A 17313-nucleotide genomic window follows, 5' to 3' on the forward strand; every position below is an offset into this window, starting at 1 on the left:
GGTGCCAGAAAAACTCAGCTTTTACATGAGCAGAAAAGAAAAATAACTATCGTTTCTGTGGATGAGTTGATTTGGGAGAAGAGCAGTCCCTGAAAAAGGTGCAGAAAGAGCAGCAAAGGTAAAGGCAGAAGGACCCGCAGTGCAGAAATACTCTGGCTAATTAGGGAGTATGAAAGAGCAAAACCAGAAAGGCACAAAACAGAAAAAATCAATAGCTTTCAGTAGGTGAGTCTTTGTTTCCTGACCAGCCCTGTGCTAAATAAAGAGCTGCAGACAGTCGCAGAGGAGTTTAAACACAGAGCAGGGCATTTTTACAGCAAAGGCTGGTGTCAGAGAAGGAAAAGAAGAGCTGACACACTGGATGTGGGTTCCCGTGTCCCCATTTGCGCAATGCCTGATGAAAGTCACACAGTGTGAGGCAATCTCCATGCAGCCTTGCACCCACTTTGTTTGTCCTTAGCGCCACCAAGCCCTTTATGCCCAGAGCAGCAGGAGCAAGAGCACTGCACACTGTGTTACGTGATAAAAGCAGCTCTGCACGCCCACAGAGGAGCAGAGAGAGGCAACAGCAGGGTGGGAAACCCAAATAATACCGTGCCCTGTCTACTCCCAGGCGCTTCCAGGAGTCATCAGCCCATCAGAGGCCCAACCTGCACAAGCCCAGAGGAGCACAGGGGCACAAAGGCAGTTGGGAACACAAATTAGGGACTCAGAGGAAGGGAAATCGTGTCCAGGGCCCTCCCAGGGCTGTACCAGGAAAGGCTCAGCCCCACAGTCCAGGCATGAAACCTATCAAAAGGAATCAACGTCTGAGCACCCTTGGGACCAAAGGAGGTCCCTACCATCAACATGGGACACACTAGGGGGTGCAGGGGAAGAGCATTCTGGGATTGCACAAGGCTTATTACAGGATGCCCAGGGGAGGAACCAAATGTGGGGAAACACAGGCATCGACATGGTTTGGGGAGAACAAACATGGGAAAAACAGAAGGATAAGGGGATAAAAAGGGCGGCCTGCATATAAACGGTTTTCTGGTCAGGATGCTTGTCTGGCCATGCCCTGCACTGCATTAGCACAATCTGTCCTGCTGCCTTATTCAACTCCACTTCTAGCAGTTTTCCTGAGTGAAGGACACTCTATGTGGTGTGCGCATGTGTGTCAGAGCGGCCCATGTGTCAGTGGTGCAGCACCTGGAGCGGTGTGGGTGTGCAAACGAGTGTGTGAGTCCTGGTGACGATCAAGCCGGATGAGCAGCATGGAGGTGATGTAGCCAGGGAGTCGGGGGCGTGTGGGTCTCTAGGGGTGAGACCACTGGAGGGGCTGGCTATTGGGGGGACCATGGCAGTCCTGAGCAGCTCTGTATGTCTGTGTGTCTGTGCTGGTTTGTGCAAGAAGGTCTGATCCAGCAGCTGGAGTGGGGCCATGGCCTCAGGGACTTGCATGTGCTTGTAGGTGCCAGCAACTGGGGAGACTGGGACCCAGGGGCAGCTACCAGGCTGACAGTATCTGTGCCTGGCTGCTGGAGGGACCCACGTTGTACACACATGCACAGAGAAAGATATATGTATTTCCCACTAAGGGACCTTTATGCTGATCAACCAGAGAGGAGAACAAGTTGAGGCTGCTGGTGCTGTTTGTTTGTGTGGTCGCTGAGTGCATGTCAGCATTGCTCTGTGTGGACGGCCACGTAGGTATGTGCTGTAGGTGTGTGGTTTTTTATGTGCCTTTGACGAATACATTCTCAGCCTTGCTGCTGGTTGGACCTGGGGACAAGGAAGTGCAGCAGCTTCGCCTCTATCAGGCTGCCAGATTTGGTCTCTCCAAAACATTGCAGAGGCTGGGAAAACCTGGAAATGTGGTGTGAAATCAGAAAGAGCCGCTCAAAGCCAGTGCAGGTGCAGCAGGTGGTGTAAGGTCGCCTGCGGGAGACCTGCGGGGCAAAAGGGGGAAGGCCAGCTGCAGCTGTAGGCACGGGCAGCATCGCTCGACTGCCCAATTTTCTGTGCAAACAGGACCGCCTTAACTGTCTTTATCGGCGGGGTTGTGGTGGGTGCAAACGCGAGTTCTCTTTGGGGACATGCCGCCATGGTGCCCACCGCGAAGGTGCCTCGAAACAGGGGCGAGGAAGGAGGCGACGGGGAGAATAGAAAGCGGGGCAGAGGGGGTACGCCCGGCTGGCGGGCGGGGCGGGGCGGGGCGGGGCGGGGCGGGGCGGGGGCGCGGCCCCGGGGAGGCGGTGCGCCGCGCCCGGCTGCCCCGGCCCCGCCTTCCCGGACAGAGCCCGCACCTGCCCCACCGCCGCAGCTGGGTCCGAGCGCCGCTCCCGGCAGCAGGTAACGGGAGAGCCTTTCTCCGTAGCGGCGGTGGGGTTGGGTGTGGGTGCCATTCTGTCTCAGGAGCATCGGAGCTGCGGGACCCCCGGCCCCGGGTGGAGGCGGCCGAAGGAGCCCCCGACGGCGCGGCGGCTTCGGGCCCCGGGGCCCTCGGCCAGGCGGGCTGACCCCCGCCGGCCCGCTCCCGGCTCCCGGCGGCAGCGCGGGTGGCACCGGGCTCGGCCCCCGCCGGGCTCCGCCCTGCGCCCCTTGCAGGGGCCGCGCCCCGCAGCTGCCCCCTGGGGCTCCCCGGGCAGTTCTCCCCGCGCCCGCGGTCCTGACCTGTCCCGCGCCAGGCGGGGGCGCGGGTCTGCCCCGCTGGAGCCCCCGCCGAGGAGCGGGCTGGGAGGCGCCGGGGCCGCGGGGCGCTCGGGGCCGCGGGGCGCGGGACAGCTCGAGGCAGCCGTGGAGCTTCTCCCGCTGCGGGAGCGGGCTCGGGACGGCCCTCGGGCCGCGGCGCTGCGCTCCCTGCGCCTTGTTGGGCGCTGCCGCTGCTCTCCCCTCGGGCGTGCCCCGGCGCGGCGGCCGCGGGTGGGGCGAGCTGGATCCCGTTGCCGGCGGTGCCAGCGGAGGTGCGGAGCAGCGCGTGTCGGCCGACACGGTCAAAACTGGCGGTTTCAGCTGAAAGAGGTGTTGCAGTAAGTAGTACTGCTGGTTTCACTCCGCATCGACTGTTTCTCAAAAGCCACGTGGAAAATTGCTTTGCTACTGGAGTTTATAGCCAGCTCTAGGGATGCCTGCCCCCAAACTGGCTGTCATCACAGAAATGAGTGTTGCTGAACTGGCTTAGCTGGTGGTGGCCAGGCTGATACAGTGGGAGAGATTGTGCCATACTAACCCAGGGGTCTAGCAGAAAGCCGGCAGCTCTGAGGTTTGGTCTAGTGTCCTGCTGTTATCTTTTATCCTGAAATACCTGCCTTGCTGGGTGGCAGCTCCTTCTGCTATGTCTGCGTGAATGAAATGTTCATGACCTTGAATTTTGTGTGCCTCTCTTTTCATTTAGGTGACTTGTTTAGTGGTTTCTGGCCTGATCTTGCACCAAACGCTGTGAGCTAATTTTCTTTCTTGTGGGAGGAAGCTACATGCACCCCCGTCCCAAACAACAAAACAAGCAAACAAAAAAAGCCCCAACACCTCTCTGTTGTGGAATTCACAGTCAATGATTTTGTTTTTTTAATCACAGTGGGAAAATATTGTGAGAAAAATTTAACCTGAGCTTGAAGGGGCAGCAGTCAGAGTGGCTTTAACATGCAAGCATCAGGTGCAGCACTCTGTGGAGAGCTTTTTCATCACCAAGGGCAGTGGTGTTGCTGGGCAAAGGCAGGATCTCTGCGGGGCAGCTGGAGCACAGAGATCAGAAGGACAGTGGATAAGGTCAGGGTGGCAGTGTGCGTGTTCATCTGGTAGGTGTTACAGATTTGTGTTGCTGGCCAAAGTGACTGGATTTGCTCCATTTGTATGTGCCTATGATGGCTATCTAACCACTGAAAACACACCTGCCAGCTTCTGCCTGGATAACCTGTTCTGGATGTTGATCTCCATCTCTTGAGCATCGTGTGTTTTTGCTAACACTCTGCAACAGCTTCTCTGGGGCTTCCTTGTTGAAGACGGGTTTACTACAGTAGTGGGAAGCTATCTGAAGTTTCTCCTTCCTGGCAGATCTGGCTGAGACTTAACCTGCCAGTGAGATGTGGGAGATAAGGCTGAATGGTCTAAAGGGGCTATAAGAGAAGAAATGTTAGGAAGCCCATTAGTCATGGGAGTCTTGTCCTGGAGGAGCAGTCCTGCTGGCCCAGAAGAATCTGCAGAATTGGAGATGGAAATGATAGTCAGATAGGAAACCCTCAGTGAACCATTTCCTCCGCTTTATCTCTTTTTGTGGTGCTGTTCCCACTCCCGTATGGGGTTCTCTGTAGCAAGGCAGAGAGAGAAATGTTCAGAGTGCTATCATACAAACCTGGTAAAAATCCAAGCTGGAAAAGAAAACAAATTCTGGAAGTCTGCAAGGCAGCATTTCATTCTCCCTGCACAAGTTCCAGCTGATGTCAGCTAGAGAGGCACCTAACCCTTGCCCCATCCCTTCATTTGTCAATCAGCCTGTGCAGCTCTGGCAAGACTGATGAGTAAGCTCTGGGACCAAATTGGTTGGGAAGGCTGAAAGCAAGGGTGCACTGGAATGATTGCAAGGATGCAGCACAACTCAAAGGAAGAGGCTGGCCCTCTGTCCAGCCCAATGATACTAAAGAGATAATAGAGACGGTGATGTGGAGACAGGTCTTTCTCAGACAAGAGTAAAGGGGTAGGAGGGTTTGAAAGAAGCCAGTGAAGCCTTCCAGGAAGTGGCAGGTGAAGTTCTCTTCCACCAAAGCTTCTCGGTCATGTCCTGTACCAGCTGCAACTGCTATGGGAAAGAGTGGCTCGGCAGCAGGAATGGCAGCGTTTGGGTGCAGCTGAGCTTGCAGCCAGGCGTGGAGCTTGCTGTGGTGGAGACTCCTTTGCTTCTCTCATGTAGCCGTTGGTAGCAGGCATATGGCACACATTTCCAAGTGTAGTGCTATCTAATTTATCCTGCGTTTCGTTCCTCTAAGTTTCGTAAATTACCCTCTAAATTCTTGCTAAGCGAGCTGCTAGCAAATAGAGCAGTGTGTTTAATGCTATTTAGTTATCTGGGCTCTGATGCTTGCAAAGAGCCTGGCATTTTTGAAGCTGAAGAGAAGCTTCTTAGGTTTTTGTGAAATGGTGCTGTATGCAGCATGAAATTCCCAAATCAATATTTTTCAAGTGCATATATTTTCCCTTTCTGTATTCTTCCTTTCTTGGCATTTGCCAAAAGGCTATGCAAAAGTTGTTTCCCAGCATATAGTCTTCATGCTTGGTGAAATCTGAGCCACACATAAAGATCATCTTTACCAACAGGTATGGAGGAACCTGTTGCCTGTCCTGAACTTGTATGTGCTGAGGTGAGTTTTCTTCTGTCTGAACAATCCCAGGAAGACACTGGAAATACTCCAGAGTGCTGAACTTTACAGACATGTTTCTTGGTTCAAGGTCTGCACCAGGACATGGAGATCAGTGCCAGTATGTGGAGTTCTGCACAGAATCTTCTTCCCCCTCCTCTCCTCCCCTCCCCTTGTGCAAATTGCAGGTGGCATGAAAGTGTTGCTAATGGGATGAGCTGCTTGATTTCATGGTATTGTGCATACAGGGCTTGGGGAAGGGGATCTGACTACACACTCAGAGGCAGTTCTTTTCATCACCGTGAAAAGAAGTTACTCTTGGAAGCTAAGTCAGGAAATTAGAGGGGAACATTCCTTCTGTGCTGGCAGTTCTTGTCCAGAGAGATACAGCTGAAGGGATGAAAGTCTTCACACACTTCCACACAAGTCTATTTTTAGAAGTGAAAGCTATTCAGGAGGGGAAGTATTGATTTTTCTCCTTTCCACCTTGAACATTCTGTTTATCATTTTCTTCAGTTTGTGTGTAATGGGTCATACACAAAGCTATTCTTACTTCTCCCCCTCTGCTCTAAATATGAGCCAGGCAAGGATGTAGGGCCTTTGCTAAAACAATTTTTATTTGGTGCCTGAGGTCTTTGCATGCTATGTCCAGAACCTCATATTTTACAACTAATTCAGATGTGAAGCCTCTTATGTCTGCGGGAAACCAGAGTACAATGAGGGTGTAATGGTCCAGGCCAGACTTGCAAACAACTTCAGAAAGAAAGCTAACAGCTGGCACTGCCCTGCAGATTGGCTGGGGAGAGCAGCAGTGAACGGCTAACTTCTGCTTGTGGTCACTAATGACTTCTGGCCACCAGTAGTATGTTTGGTCAAGCTAAAAGAGACAAAGGGACCATTTTCATGAGTATCTGGCAGCAATAGGCGTGGTCTGGCAGTGCCGGTCACCCTTCTCCTCTGATTGTGTCTGTTCTCAGGCAAACCATGAGATGTGCTCCTGGCTCCCTGGGTCTGGCCAGGTGTTACTTGGTTTTTGCTTAAAAATGCCACATGACGGATTCCTCTGGGCCTCGTGGAAGATGGCTGTGCTGGGTGATTGCTGTGGAGGGTGTAGCTCATTTGGAGCTTCAGGTTCATCCTTCAGCTGGCCAGCAGCCACTGGTCTCTTCCTCTGCTGTTCTGCTGCAACAAGGCCCTGCTGCATGGAGCCGCCTTGCCAGCACCAGGTCCCAGCCATGCTGAATCTGTGCCCTGCCAGTAAACCGTGTGTCTGCAGGTTGCATGGGGTCTCATTCCATTCCTCTCCTCCACGGGCACCTTGACCCCAGACTGTGCCAGTCCACAGGTGCATGTGCTGCATGACAGGTTCCCCTGTGAAGAGCACTTGAAGGGTGTGGCTGGCGCTCTGAGAAGCTTTGTCCCAGGTGAGATGCACCTGTGAAGATACTGTGCTCTTTCAGAGCCACTGTCCGTGTAAAACCTGACCAGTGCTGTGGGAAGGAGGAAGGTTGGAGGACTTGGGTAGTCAGAATGTGCAAGTACAGGCAGCACAGGCTGTGTCTCTGGAAGTGTCCCTGCTGTTCCTGGGAAGCCTCATCTGTGCGCACGAATTGCATCAGGAAGGGTTCAGCAGCACCATGGCCTGAAGCAGAATCTCTCCTGTCTTCCCTGGGTTGCCAAGTGCTCAAAATTCGCCTGCTGACCATTTTTGACTTACAACAGATGGAAAGTTTATTTTTTTCTGTTTTTTTCTTCCTGGCAGCAGCTGTTTGTAGGTGAAAACTTGGGTTTCCAATAACATTAAAAAGCAACAGTGCCTTTTTTTATTTTTTCTGGGGGGGCAGGGTGGTAGTGGTGGTAATTCTTTTCCTGATATTACAAAGAAGTGCTGAACGTCAAAGTTTTTTCCATTTTAGATGAGAAGGAAATAATGCTATGACTTGGCAGCACTTTGTGGGAACTGCAGCTTGGGCACATGATGTTTCTGACATGGATTGCACCTCCTGAAACACTTCATGGCTTGCTTACCACCTGATGTGCTACTTTCCTCCTTTAAGACTGGACGATATAGTGCATCGTGGGAGGAGTCCAGTCAAGAGCTGTGACTTCTTAAGTAGCTGCAGGAGGCATCAGAAATGACACTCCCTCAGGCTGCTGCAGTCTGTCTGGTTCATACAGCACGGGTCCATTTTCCCGGGGTCAGAAGCTGCCCTGGCTCTGAGGGTGGGCTGATAAGTGGACATGGTGGTGGCTGTCGCTGTTTCAGCTGTGATGAGCCACTCAAGTGCAAAGTACTTTCATTCTGTAGAAACAAAAGCCTAAAACCCAAGATGCATTGATAGCTTGATGAAAAACTAATTAAGTCAGATTGGTGCTTTTGCCTGAGGTAGTTGGTGACAAAAGCTGACAAGCCAGAACTTGCTCACTGAAAGCATGGCAATCCGAAGTGGTGACTGCTTGCTTGAACAGCTGGAGAAGGCTTGTGCGCAGTGGCACTGTAATCGGATGGTGCTGGACTTGCCTGGTCTTGCTTGGCAGACAAGGTAATGTGTTTCTGGCACGGCACAGCACAGGTTCTCTTTCTGGTTGCCAATGGCAGTAGATGAACCAGAGAATGTACAGAAGACTGTGTAGGATTGTGCTGGTGTGCTGCCTCCTGACCAGCCTGGAGGAACGTGGCCCGTACTTCTGCACAGTGCTAGGTCACGAGCTTGCTGACCCACTGGCTGGTGCTGTAGGGCTCCTTCCCCTTTTAACCAAAACAAAGCTGATCATTTTCTGGGTCTCAGCTCAGCTTCCCTAACATGGAGGGGGCTGGGCTGAAGAGCTCAGGACTGTCTTGTGGTCAGGGGGACATCAGCTCCGCTGTGAAGTCCTTGTTAAGAGAGCAGGCCATCCTGTGGTACCAAAGCAATTATAACCAGGGCCCCAGAGGTGATCAGACAAGCAGCTGACATAAGAGTGTGGAGGATAAACCCTGCTGAACAGACCTCAATCCTATTAGTGACATCTGGCAATACTGAGCAGTGTCATGGGCGTGTTTCCGTTGTGAGGAGAAGCAGTGCTGCTGTAATGGGTGAGGGGACTGACATCATGACATATAAGGATGTTTGTGGCCATGGGGAGGATCCCACTCTGGACCCTCCTCCTCAGGCAGCAGACTGAGCCCCAGGTGGGCCCATAGCTCTCATAGGGCAGAAACTTGTGTTTGGACAACTTTGACCCGGGCAAGCCCCGTGTGAATGCAACTTGTCTCCGCAAAAGCCAGGGAAAAATCACAGATGTGCTCAGGGAAAACTTCTCCTGCTTATACTGTGTTGACTTATGAGACAGGATGACCATACTGATTTTTTTCTCTTTCCTTTTTTTACTTTTTTTTTCTTTTTGCAAGGGTTAGTTATTTAATTGTGTGATTGTGAAAACTGTAACAGCAGCAGCTGAATCACAGCCAAATAATGACAGCAGCATGGCTCACCCCAGCCCATGTGCTCATGTTCCTTTTTCTTTAACTGTTCACCTGCCTCGCCACAGGGGCTGGAGATGGGAGCCATGACAGGGGCCTGTAACAATCTTTCATTTCTGTAAAAAACACTTGGTCGTTGGAAGAGAAAGGAGGTCTGCCCTGTCAGTGTCTGCTGTGTTTGCATGGAGATGAGCCTGGAGAGAGTCCCAGGGGATGTGGAAGCTGGGAGGTAATGGGTGAGTACTGGCTGCTGGGCTACACTTGCAGATGTGTGCTCTGCCTCTGTGACCATGTGCCATCCAGCCGCTCCTGCTTCCAGGCAGAATTCAAATCGTGAGTCTCGGCGTCTCAGTAGCATTTCAGGGTTGGTGTCTTGAGTAAAACATTTCCTAAGAAGAGGAGAACTCTTGTGGGCCAGGTGCTACACAGGCAGAAAGATTCTTGCAGTGTTTTCTAGTATCATCTTCCCAGCTGGGGTTTGCTTGCATTCTGGTGGGAGTGCAGGCTGCTGTGGAAGCTTTAATACTGTTCCTCTGGCCCAGCTGTCTCCCCTGACCATATTTTGGAGAACATCTTTAGAAGCTACTGTGTGGAAAATCTGTAAATTACTGTTCTGTCCCAGTGTCTTGTCAGGGCTGGCTGACCTTCAAAAGCTTTGCTGCAGAGATGCCCAGTCCTGCCAAAAGTGTCTTCTGATGCAGCCCAGGCTCACAATGAACTATGTTCATCAAGAATGAGCTTAGTTTGCTGCTGCCTGCCTAGGAAGCAAAGAACGTGCTTACCCTCTGGTGGTACTTGGACAGGAGCAGCAGCTGAAGGAGCAGACATCACCAGTTGTATTAATACTTCCCTACCCTGTAGCTGACCCATTACATCACCCAGATCCCCTGGCTGGTCAGCAGAGATGCGCGTTTGGCTGTGTGAGAACCTGCCTGTTCTGAACCTGCATCTGCCTGACCCAAGCAGCTCCCCATCCAATTCTGCTCTTGAGGGTGAAGACTCCTTCCTTTGCTGAGGGACCACAGACCAAGTCTCTCATCCCACAGGAGCCCAGGCTTTCTCTGGAGTCAGGGGTGTTCATTGGCTGGGGAGGACTTCAACAAGAACCTGGGCTGAACCTCTCTTTTCCTGTCCGTGTGATCTCTGGAAGCAGGTGAAAAAAAATGCGGCTTTCTGACAGCAGAGAGGCTGAGTGTGAGCTGAAGGGCTTGTTTGTGCTGTTCTCCGAACCAAGGAGGTCGGCCATATGGTGAAAGAGAACACCCTGCTGCTGCAGTTTCTGCTTTTCAGAGCTTGTGAGGGCAGCACGTAGCAGATAACTGGCCTCCAGGGAAGACCATGTGTGATGAGTTGGCATAGCCAGGGCAGGCACAAGCCCCGCTTTGTCTCTGAACTGCACAGTGTGAGGATGTGTCACCAGCTACACAGGAGGTAAAATCATAGAATGGTTTGGGTTGGCAGGGACCTTTAAAGGTTATCTAGTTCAACCCTCCTGTTCTGGTTTAACCCCAGTCAGCAACTCAGCACCGCGCAGCTGCTTCCCCCTCCCCCCTCCCAGTGGGGTGAGGAGGAGGAAAGGAAAAAAAAGTAAAACTTGTGGGTTGAGATAAGAACAGTTTAATAACTAAAGTACAATATAATACTGACAATAGTAATAATGAAATATAATAATAGTAATGAAAAGGAATATAACAAAAAAAGGAAGGGGGCGGGGAAAGAAGAAAAACCAGTGATGCACAATGCAATTGCTCACCACCCGCTGACCGATGCCCAGTTAGTTCCCGAGCCGCGATCCGCGCCGCCTGGCCAACTCCCCCCTGTTTATATACTGGGCATGATGTTCCATGATATGGAATACCCCTTTGGCTAGTTGGGGTCAGCTGCCCTGGCTATGCTCCCTCCCAGCTTCTTGCACACCTGCTTGCTGGCAGAGCATGGGAACCTGAAAAGTCCTTGGCTTAAGATAAGCGCTACTTAGCAACAACTAAAACATCAGCATGTTATCAGCAGTATTCTCACACTAAATCCAAAACACAGCACTGCACCAGCTACTAAGAAGAGAGTTAACTCTGTCCCAGCCGAAACCAGGACACCTCCTGCAATGAGCAGGGACACCTTCAACTTGATCAGGTTGCTCAGAGCCCCGTCCAACCTGACCTTGAATGTTTCCAGGGATGGGGCATCCACAACCTCTCTGGGCAACCTGTTCCAGTGTTTTGCCACCCTCACTGTAAAAAATTCCTTCCTTATAGCTAGTCTGAATCTACCCGCTTTTAGTTTAAAACCATTACCCCTTGTCCTATCGCTACAGGCCCTATTAAAAAGTCTGTCCCCATTTTTCTTATAAGCCCCCTTTAAGTTCTGAAAGGCCACAATAAGGTCTCCTTGGAGCCTTCTCTTCTCCAGGCTGAACAACCCCGACTCTCTCAGCCTTTCCTCATCGGAGAGCTGTTCCAGCCCTCTGATCATTTTTGTGGCCCTCCTCTGGACCTGCTGCAACAGGTCCATGTCTTTCCTGCGCTGAGGACTCCAGAGCTGGACGCAGTACTCCAGGTGGGGTTTCACCAGAGCAGAGTAGAGGGGCAGAATCACCTCCCTTGGACCTGCTGGCCATGCTTCTTTTTATGCCACCCAGGATGCAGTTGGCTTTCTGGGCTGCAAGCGCACGTTGCCAGCTGATGTCTAGCTTTTCATGCACTAGTACCCGCAAGTCGTTCTCTGCAGGGCTGCTCTTAATGCCTTCGTTCTCCAACCTGTATTGATACTGGGGGTTGCCCTGACGCAGGTGCAGGACCGTGCACTTGGTCTGGTTGAACTTCACGAGGTTTGTGAAGGGAGCTTGTCCAGCTGCCTCTGAATGGCATCCCATCCCTCAGGCATGTCAACTGCACCGCTCGGCTTGGTGTCATCGGCAAACTTGATGAGCATGCACTTGATCCTGCTGTCTATGTCATTGATGAAGATATTAAACAGTACTTGTCCCAGTATAGACCCCTGAGGGACACCACTCGTCACTGATCTCTATCCAGACACTGATCTGTTGACCACTACCCTCTGGTTCCTTATCCACTGAATAATCCACCCATCCAATCCATCTCTCTCTGATTTAGAAAGACGAATGTTGTGGGGGACTGTGTCAAAGGCCTTACAGAAATCCAGATAGATGACATCAGTAGCTCTTCCCTTGTCCACTGATGTAGTCACTCCGTTGCAGAAGGCCACTAGGTTGGTCAGGCAAGAATTGCCCTTGGTGAAGCCAGGCTGGCTGTCTTGAATCACCTCCATGTGCCTTAATGTAGCATCTAGGAGGATCTGTTCCATGGTCTTCCCAGGCACAGAGGTGAGGCTGACAGGTCGGTAGTTCCCAGGGTCCTCCTTTCTACCCTTTTTAAAAATGGGTGCAATGTTTCCTTTTTTTGAGTCACTAGAGACTTCACCTGACTGCCACAACTTTTCAAATATCATGGAGAGTGGCTTGGCAACTACATCAGCCAATTCCCTCAGGACTCTGGGATGCATCTCGTCAGGTCCCATAGACTTATGTACGTTCAGGTTCCTCAGGTGGTCTTGAAGCTGATCTTCTCTTACAGTGCTCCCCTAGTCCCTGCCTTGAGGTCCATCCACTTGAGTGGTGTGGGAAGAGAGATTGCCAGGGAAGACTGAGGCAAAAAAGTTCTTGAGTACCTCAGCCTTCTCATCCGTTGTTACCAGTTTGCCAGTCCTGTTCATCAGGGGGTACACTTTGTTTGACCTTCCTTTTCTGCCTGACATACCTCTAGAAGCCCTTCTTACTATTCTTTCCATCCCTTGCCAAGCTCACCTCTGGCTGCACCTTGGCCTTCCTGACCCCATCCCTACACAACTAGGTAACATCCCTACACTCTTCCCAGGATACCTGTCCCTGCTTCCACTGCCTGTGCATTTCCTTCGTGCTCTTTAGTTTGACCAGCACGTATAGAGGCACCGTCATCCACATTATCAATTGACTGACCTTCCAAATCCAGAGCCTCATACCTGTTGTATAGAGGTACCTGGGAAGGCGAGGTAGGCCAGGAGGGGGTTCGCCTGCCATCCCGAGTGTAGACTTGCCTCCATTCACTCCTTTCCTTTAACTTACTGCCTTCTGCCTAGTGGTGGGAGGATACAGGATTGCTTTGATCTTGTGTTTTTTCTGGTGGATGTTTCTGTTTCTGTCTCAGGGAGGGCACAGCATGGTTCCACCAGCACCTTCAGCCTTTTCAGCAAGAATAGCTACAGTTTCGATACTGGCAGGACTGTGGACTTAGTTATATTCCTCTACTCTGCTATGAAAAGGCAAAGGGGAAGGCAGACATGATGAAACGCACAACCCTGTCATGTATTTTTCACAGCTTGTTCGGGAAGGTGGCTTTCACAGCTGTAGTGTGCAGCATCCTCATAGCACTGCATGCATGGCACAGACACCTTTGCTTTTTCTCCAGGGGAACTGCTGAAGTTCAACATCACTGTGATTACTTTAGAAGCCCAAGAGCTCTGGTCTGGAACTAGCCATCTGTCAAAGGATAAGAGGAAAGATAAGACACTGAGGCTGCGTTAGCAGCAATGAATGATGTTAGTACCAGCAGTCTTGCTGCTTTTGGGAGACTCATCAGCCCCATAAAGGAGCATTTGGAAGTGGATAAGAGGCCATTTTTGGAGCTGGGAGCCCCTCCTGAGGAACAGCAGACTGCTTTTTAAAGATGTAACCCAGTGCACAGGTTTTGACCGTGTGTCAAAAGAGAGATTTGGTTTTGGTGAAAAGCAGAGGGGACCAGCACAAAGCACTGTATTTACACTTCGGGCCATGACACTCGCTGCTATTGAATCTTACTGCCTTTATTTTCAACACCACAAATTTTGACTGTGAGCCCTAAGGCTTTTCCAGTTAAGGGAAATGGATGTTTAGAACTTGTAGACACATCTGCAAAAGGAATGGTCTCCCCCACAGCTGCTGCGGAGGTTGCTGCTAGTGTTGGGGTCCCTGGCATATTAGGGTGGCCAGAGGCAGGGTTTGTGTTTTCCATGATCAGACAACCTTGTTGCACATGGCAAGGCTTCCTGTGAGTGCTGCGTAGGATTAGCTGGAGCTTAGAGGCCGGAGCTGGCTGCTCTCCTGATTATCTCCGCTGTAATCATTACTGCAAAGTGGCTGGGGGGCTGACTTGAAGATGGGGAGTGGAAGAAGCCTTAAAGGCCCTTTACTCCCTTAGTAAATTCACATGTGAGGCAGGAGTACTGCATTAATCTTTGTGTAGCTTCACAGACTCCTGATACGTGATCCTTAGACCCCACAGAGAGCAAGTTACAGTAATTGGGTACCTGCTGCCAAGTCTGGCTTCATCTTCCACTGGCACCATCAGGAGGGCTGGCAGCAACAGTGGTAAGGCAAATGCTGATCATCTGCTTTTCAGGTAGAAAAGTGTATTTTGTAAAAGAGAAAATGTAGTTGTTCTGTATCTGCTATAAATACATGTATTCTTACAGTAATATTTGTGCCATAGCTGCTGATTCCCAGTATTTAGAACAAATCAGGCCCCAAACTTCAGGAAATTTAAAACAAACAAAAAATTTGAATTCCTCTCCATTTGCCTCGTGAGGATGCACCTGGGATCATGTATCAAGGGTGATCAAGGGTGTTTTTGTTGCCACTGTAAAGGTCAGATATTTCAGACTCATGGTAAAAATCAAATCAAATCTGAAACTTCCAGCCATCAGTATAACTCTAGAGCAGGGGCTCTAGGAACATCCGTATGAGTGTGGCTGGGCTGTAATGAGTTGTTAGTGCTGATGTGAAGATGGAGTGTTACAGAAGGATATTGTACGTGCACCCTCTGTGTTGTCTGCAGCTGGGTGTCCTGCCCTGCCCTGCCAAGTCCAGTGAGTCCACAGGAGGTTTTGGGAGCTTTGCAGGGAGTGGCAGGTACAAGGGAGCCCTTAAAGGCAGAAGAAAGGAATTTTCCTCAGCTGGCTTGACCACCTCTGACAATGTCTGTGGGAGAAGGCAGAAGACAGGTCATCTTTCTCACTGTGCCCCAGCTCTCACAGCTCAGCACAGACAGCTGGAGTCAGACCTGCCCATGAGCTCCTCCCGTCTGCTTCCCGCCAGGCTGCCTGTTGTTCTGGTTGCTCTCAGGTGGCCTGCCTGATGTCTCTGGCAGAATGAAAAAGTTGTGTAAGAAAAGCCACCATGCTGAATATCCTGAAGAGAGCCAGAGGTCATTTAACCTAGGTTATCCTTGTTCTCTCTGCTGGTTACTCTGATGAAGTCTGGATTTTGGCCTGGTGCTGTCGCCGCAATATGTGCTCTTGCAAGGCACTGATGGGGAAAAAATTGCAGCAGAAGAGCAAGGATTGTGTTCCCACAGACCATTATGCTCTTCTTAGCCTTGCAGGGCTGCTTGCCACCTGCACAGTGTTCTGTACGTTGAAGGCTTGCTGCATGGGCGGAGAGCAAGTGAATCATGAGCAGCAGACCTCTGTTCACCCAGAGGAGCACTGAAGTGTCACAGCTCTTTGTCAGTACTCGTTATTTTACTGTGCTTTGGGGGCTGGGGGAGGACAGGGCACATTATACACTCTTTGGATTTTATTACTGCCTTCCTTGAGATTGAACGCTACTGACTGGCATCCATTACAAGAAGTACTTAGAAAGATGCTTTCAAAAGCCCAAATAAGTGAAGATATGGGTGGACTACATCCAGAGCTGTTTTATGACAGCTTATTGCAACTATTTCTCTTCATGCAGTTCTCTGCCATCAGTGAGTGAAGGAGACCTGCTGCTGCTGACTACTGCTCCTGCTGCTACATTTTGATGGTAGTGAACACACTAAAACAAAGATGTAATTTTAAAAACATCAGTAAAACTTTTGTCCATCAGAAAATTTCAGTTTGATGAATTAATACTTTCCATGTAAGAACATGAGAAAAATTGAAGTATTTTCCTTGAAAGTTGGTTTCGTTTTTTTTTTCCTGACAGTCAAATCTGGGCTAGCTGGCTGAATACTCCTCCATTCGGTGCCTTCTGCCTGATTGCACAGTCGGCACCCATTTCTTCACAGCTTCTTTTCCTCATACGGCGGGCTGCCACCAACTTTCTGCTCCACTTTGGAGTGGACAAGAACTGAGTGATGTGAGATCAGATCTATGTTGTCCTTGTTTGCAGCAGGGGCAGAATATATGAACCTGCTGTGCTGCTGCAGTGGCTGAAAGAGCGGCTGTGGAAAACGAGGCTGGTGGGGAAGCGGTGTTCTCGCTGCTGTGGCAGAGGTGCATGATGTACAGACAGTGAAGGCTGGCAGTTCTTCTTGTGTCCTCTGTTCCTCCATGCAGGTGAGAATGCACTTCCCAACGCTGTGAGGTTTGCCAAGGCCCTGATCTTCAAGTCGGTGTTGTTCCTGAAGAGCCAGAATGACCCACCCAGGTTTCCTCTGAGACACCAAGCAATGGCTGTCTGGATGGGTCAGTTAGCCATGCAAATACCTGGCAAGTCTTAGTTTCCTCTGACAGAGTTTAAGGATCTTTGTGTATTAGGATCCTAGCCCACTCAAGCTGCTTAGTGACGTGCTGAAGGGCTTGGCTCAAAAATAGTTGCAAAAGGGCAGGTGGGAGAAAGACTCAGGTTGGAGCTTTCGTAGGACATCGTTGAAGCAAGGAGGAGGTGCCAACTGTACATGCATGACGGGTCTGTGCAAAAGGCTGGGTAATCCTGTCCCACTCAGCACATGTGCAGGTGCCTGTGTGCCCTGGGGACATAATGAGAAAGAAGGTTGCTACCTTGTGTTTTGCACTATAATGGGGAAATATCTGCCAAAACTGCCTCTTACAAGATGCCTATTGTTTGGCTCAAACATTCTGGTTTACTGAAAGGACAATGTGGGTTTTTTTCTCTTTTAGTATTCCATTTGGGTTTTTTAAGCATTTGTGTTTGTTCTTCAAGCTTTTCCTCCTTGTCCTGCAGGTTAAGAGACTTTCTCCAGAGATTCTGTTTTGTGAAGCACAGCAGAAGCATAGAAAGGAAAGACTGTCCTTTCTGCAAAGAAGTAAAAGATATGAGGCAGGGGTAGAGGGTGGAGCTGCACATGGAGGTAATGAGAAAGCACCAGAGAACAATTGATCTCAGTGCATCCGTAGCTGAAGCAGGTGACTTCTAGGCATCCAGAGACCCTCTTGGGAGGAAGGACCAGCTGCAAGCAGGACTTTCACTGTGGCTCAGAGGGGAATGTTGGAACATTTAAAAGGATGTAGGAAAGCCAAAGCACTTTATGCTACTGAGAAGAGATATTAAGTCAGAGGATGGTTGCAGCCACACTGTTGCATGAGTGTTACTGTGTCTGTGGAGCTGACTGTCAGAAACAGCGAAATACTGAGGCTGAAAGGGAACATGCTAAGCGTAGACGATGACTGCTCAGGTCTTGATTTGGCATGTCCTATGTGTGTCTTTCAGGCTGCAGAACTGCTATGCTTCTCCTTGTTCTGTGGTTACTACCCAGTCACCCTCTGGAA

General features: G+C 50.6%; 1 protein-coding gene across 1 annotated transcript in view; it reads left to right on the forward strand.

Annotated features, from left to right (window-relative positions):
* The first annotated feature begins 2086 nt into the window (after window positions 1-2086).
* Window positions 2087-17313, forward strand: part of DCAF10 (DDB1 and CUL4 associated factor 10) — a 23210-nt gene continuing 7983 nt past the window's right edge. The window contains exons 1-2 of the mRNA XM_050912789.1: window positions 2087-2165; window positions 16141-16231. Of these exons, the coding sequence (XP_050768746.1) occupies window positions 2087-2165; window positions 16141-16231 (170 nt within the window). The remainder of the gene's footprint in view (window positions 2166-16140; window positions 16232-17313) is intronic.

This window comes from Gymnogyps californianus, chromosome Z (genome assembly GCF_018139145.2).
Source record: "Gymnogyps californianus isolate 813 chromosome Z, ASM1813914v2, whole genome shotgun sequence".
NCBI classification, from domain to species: Eukaryota; Metazoa; Chordata; class Aves; order Accipitriformes; family Cathartidae; genus Gymnogyps; species Gymnogyps californianus.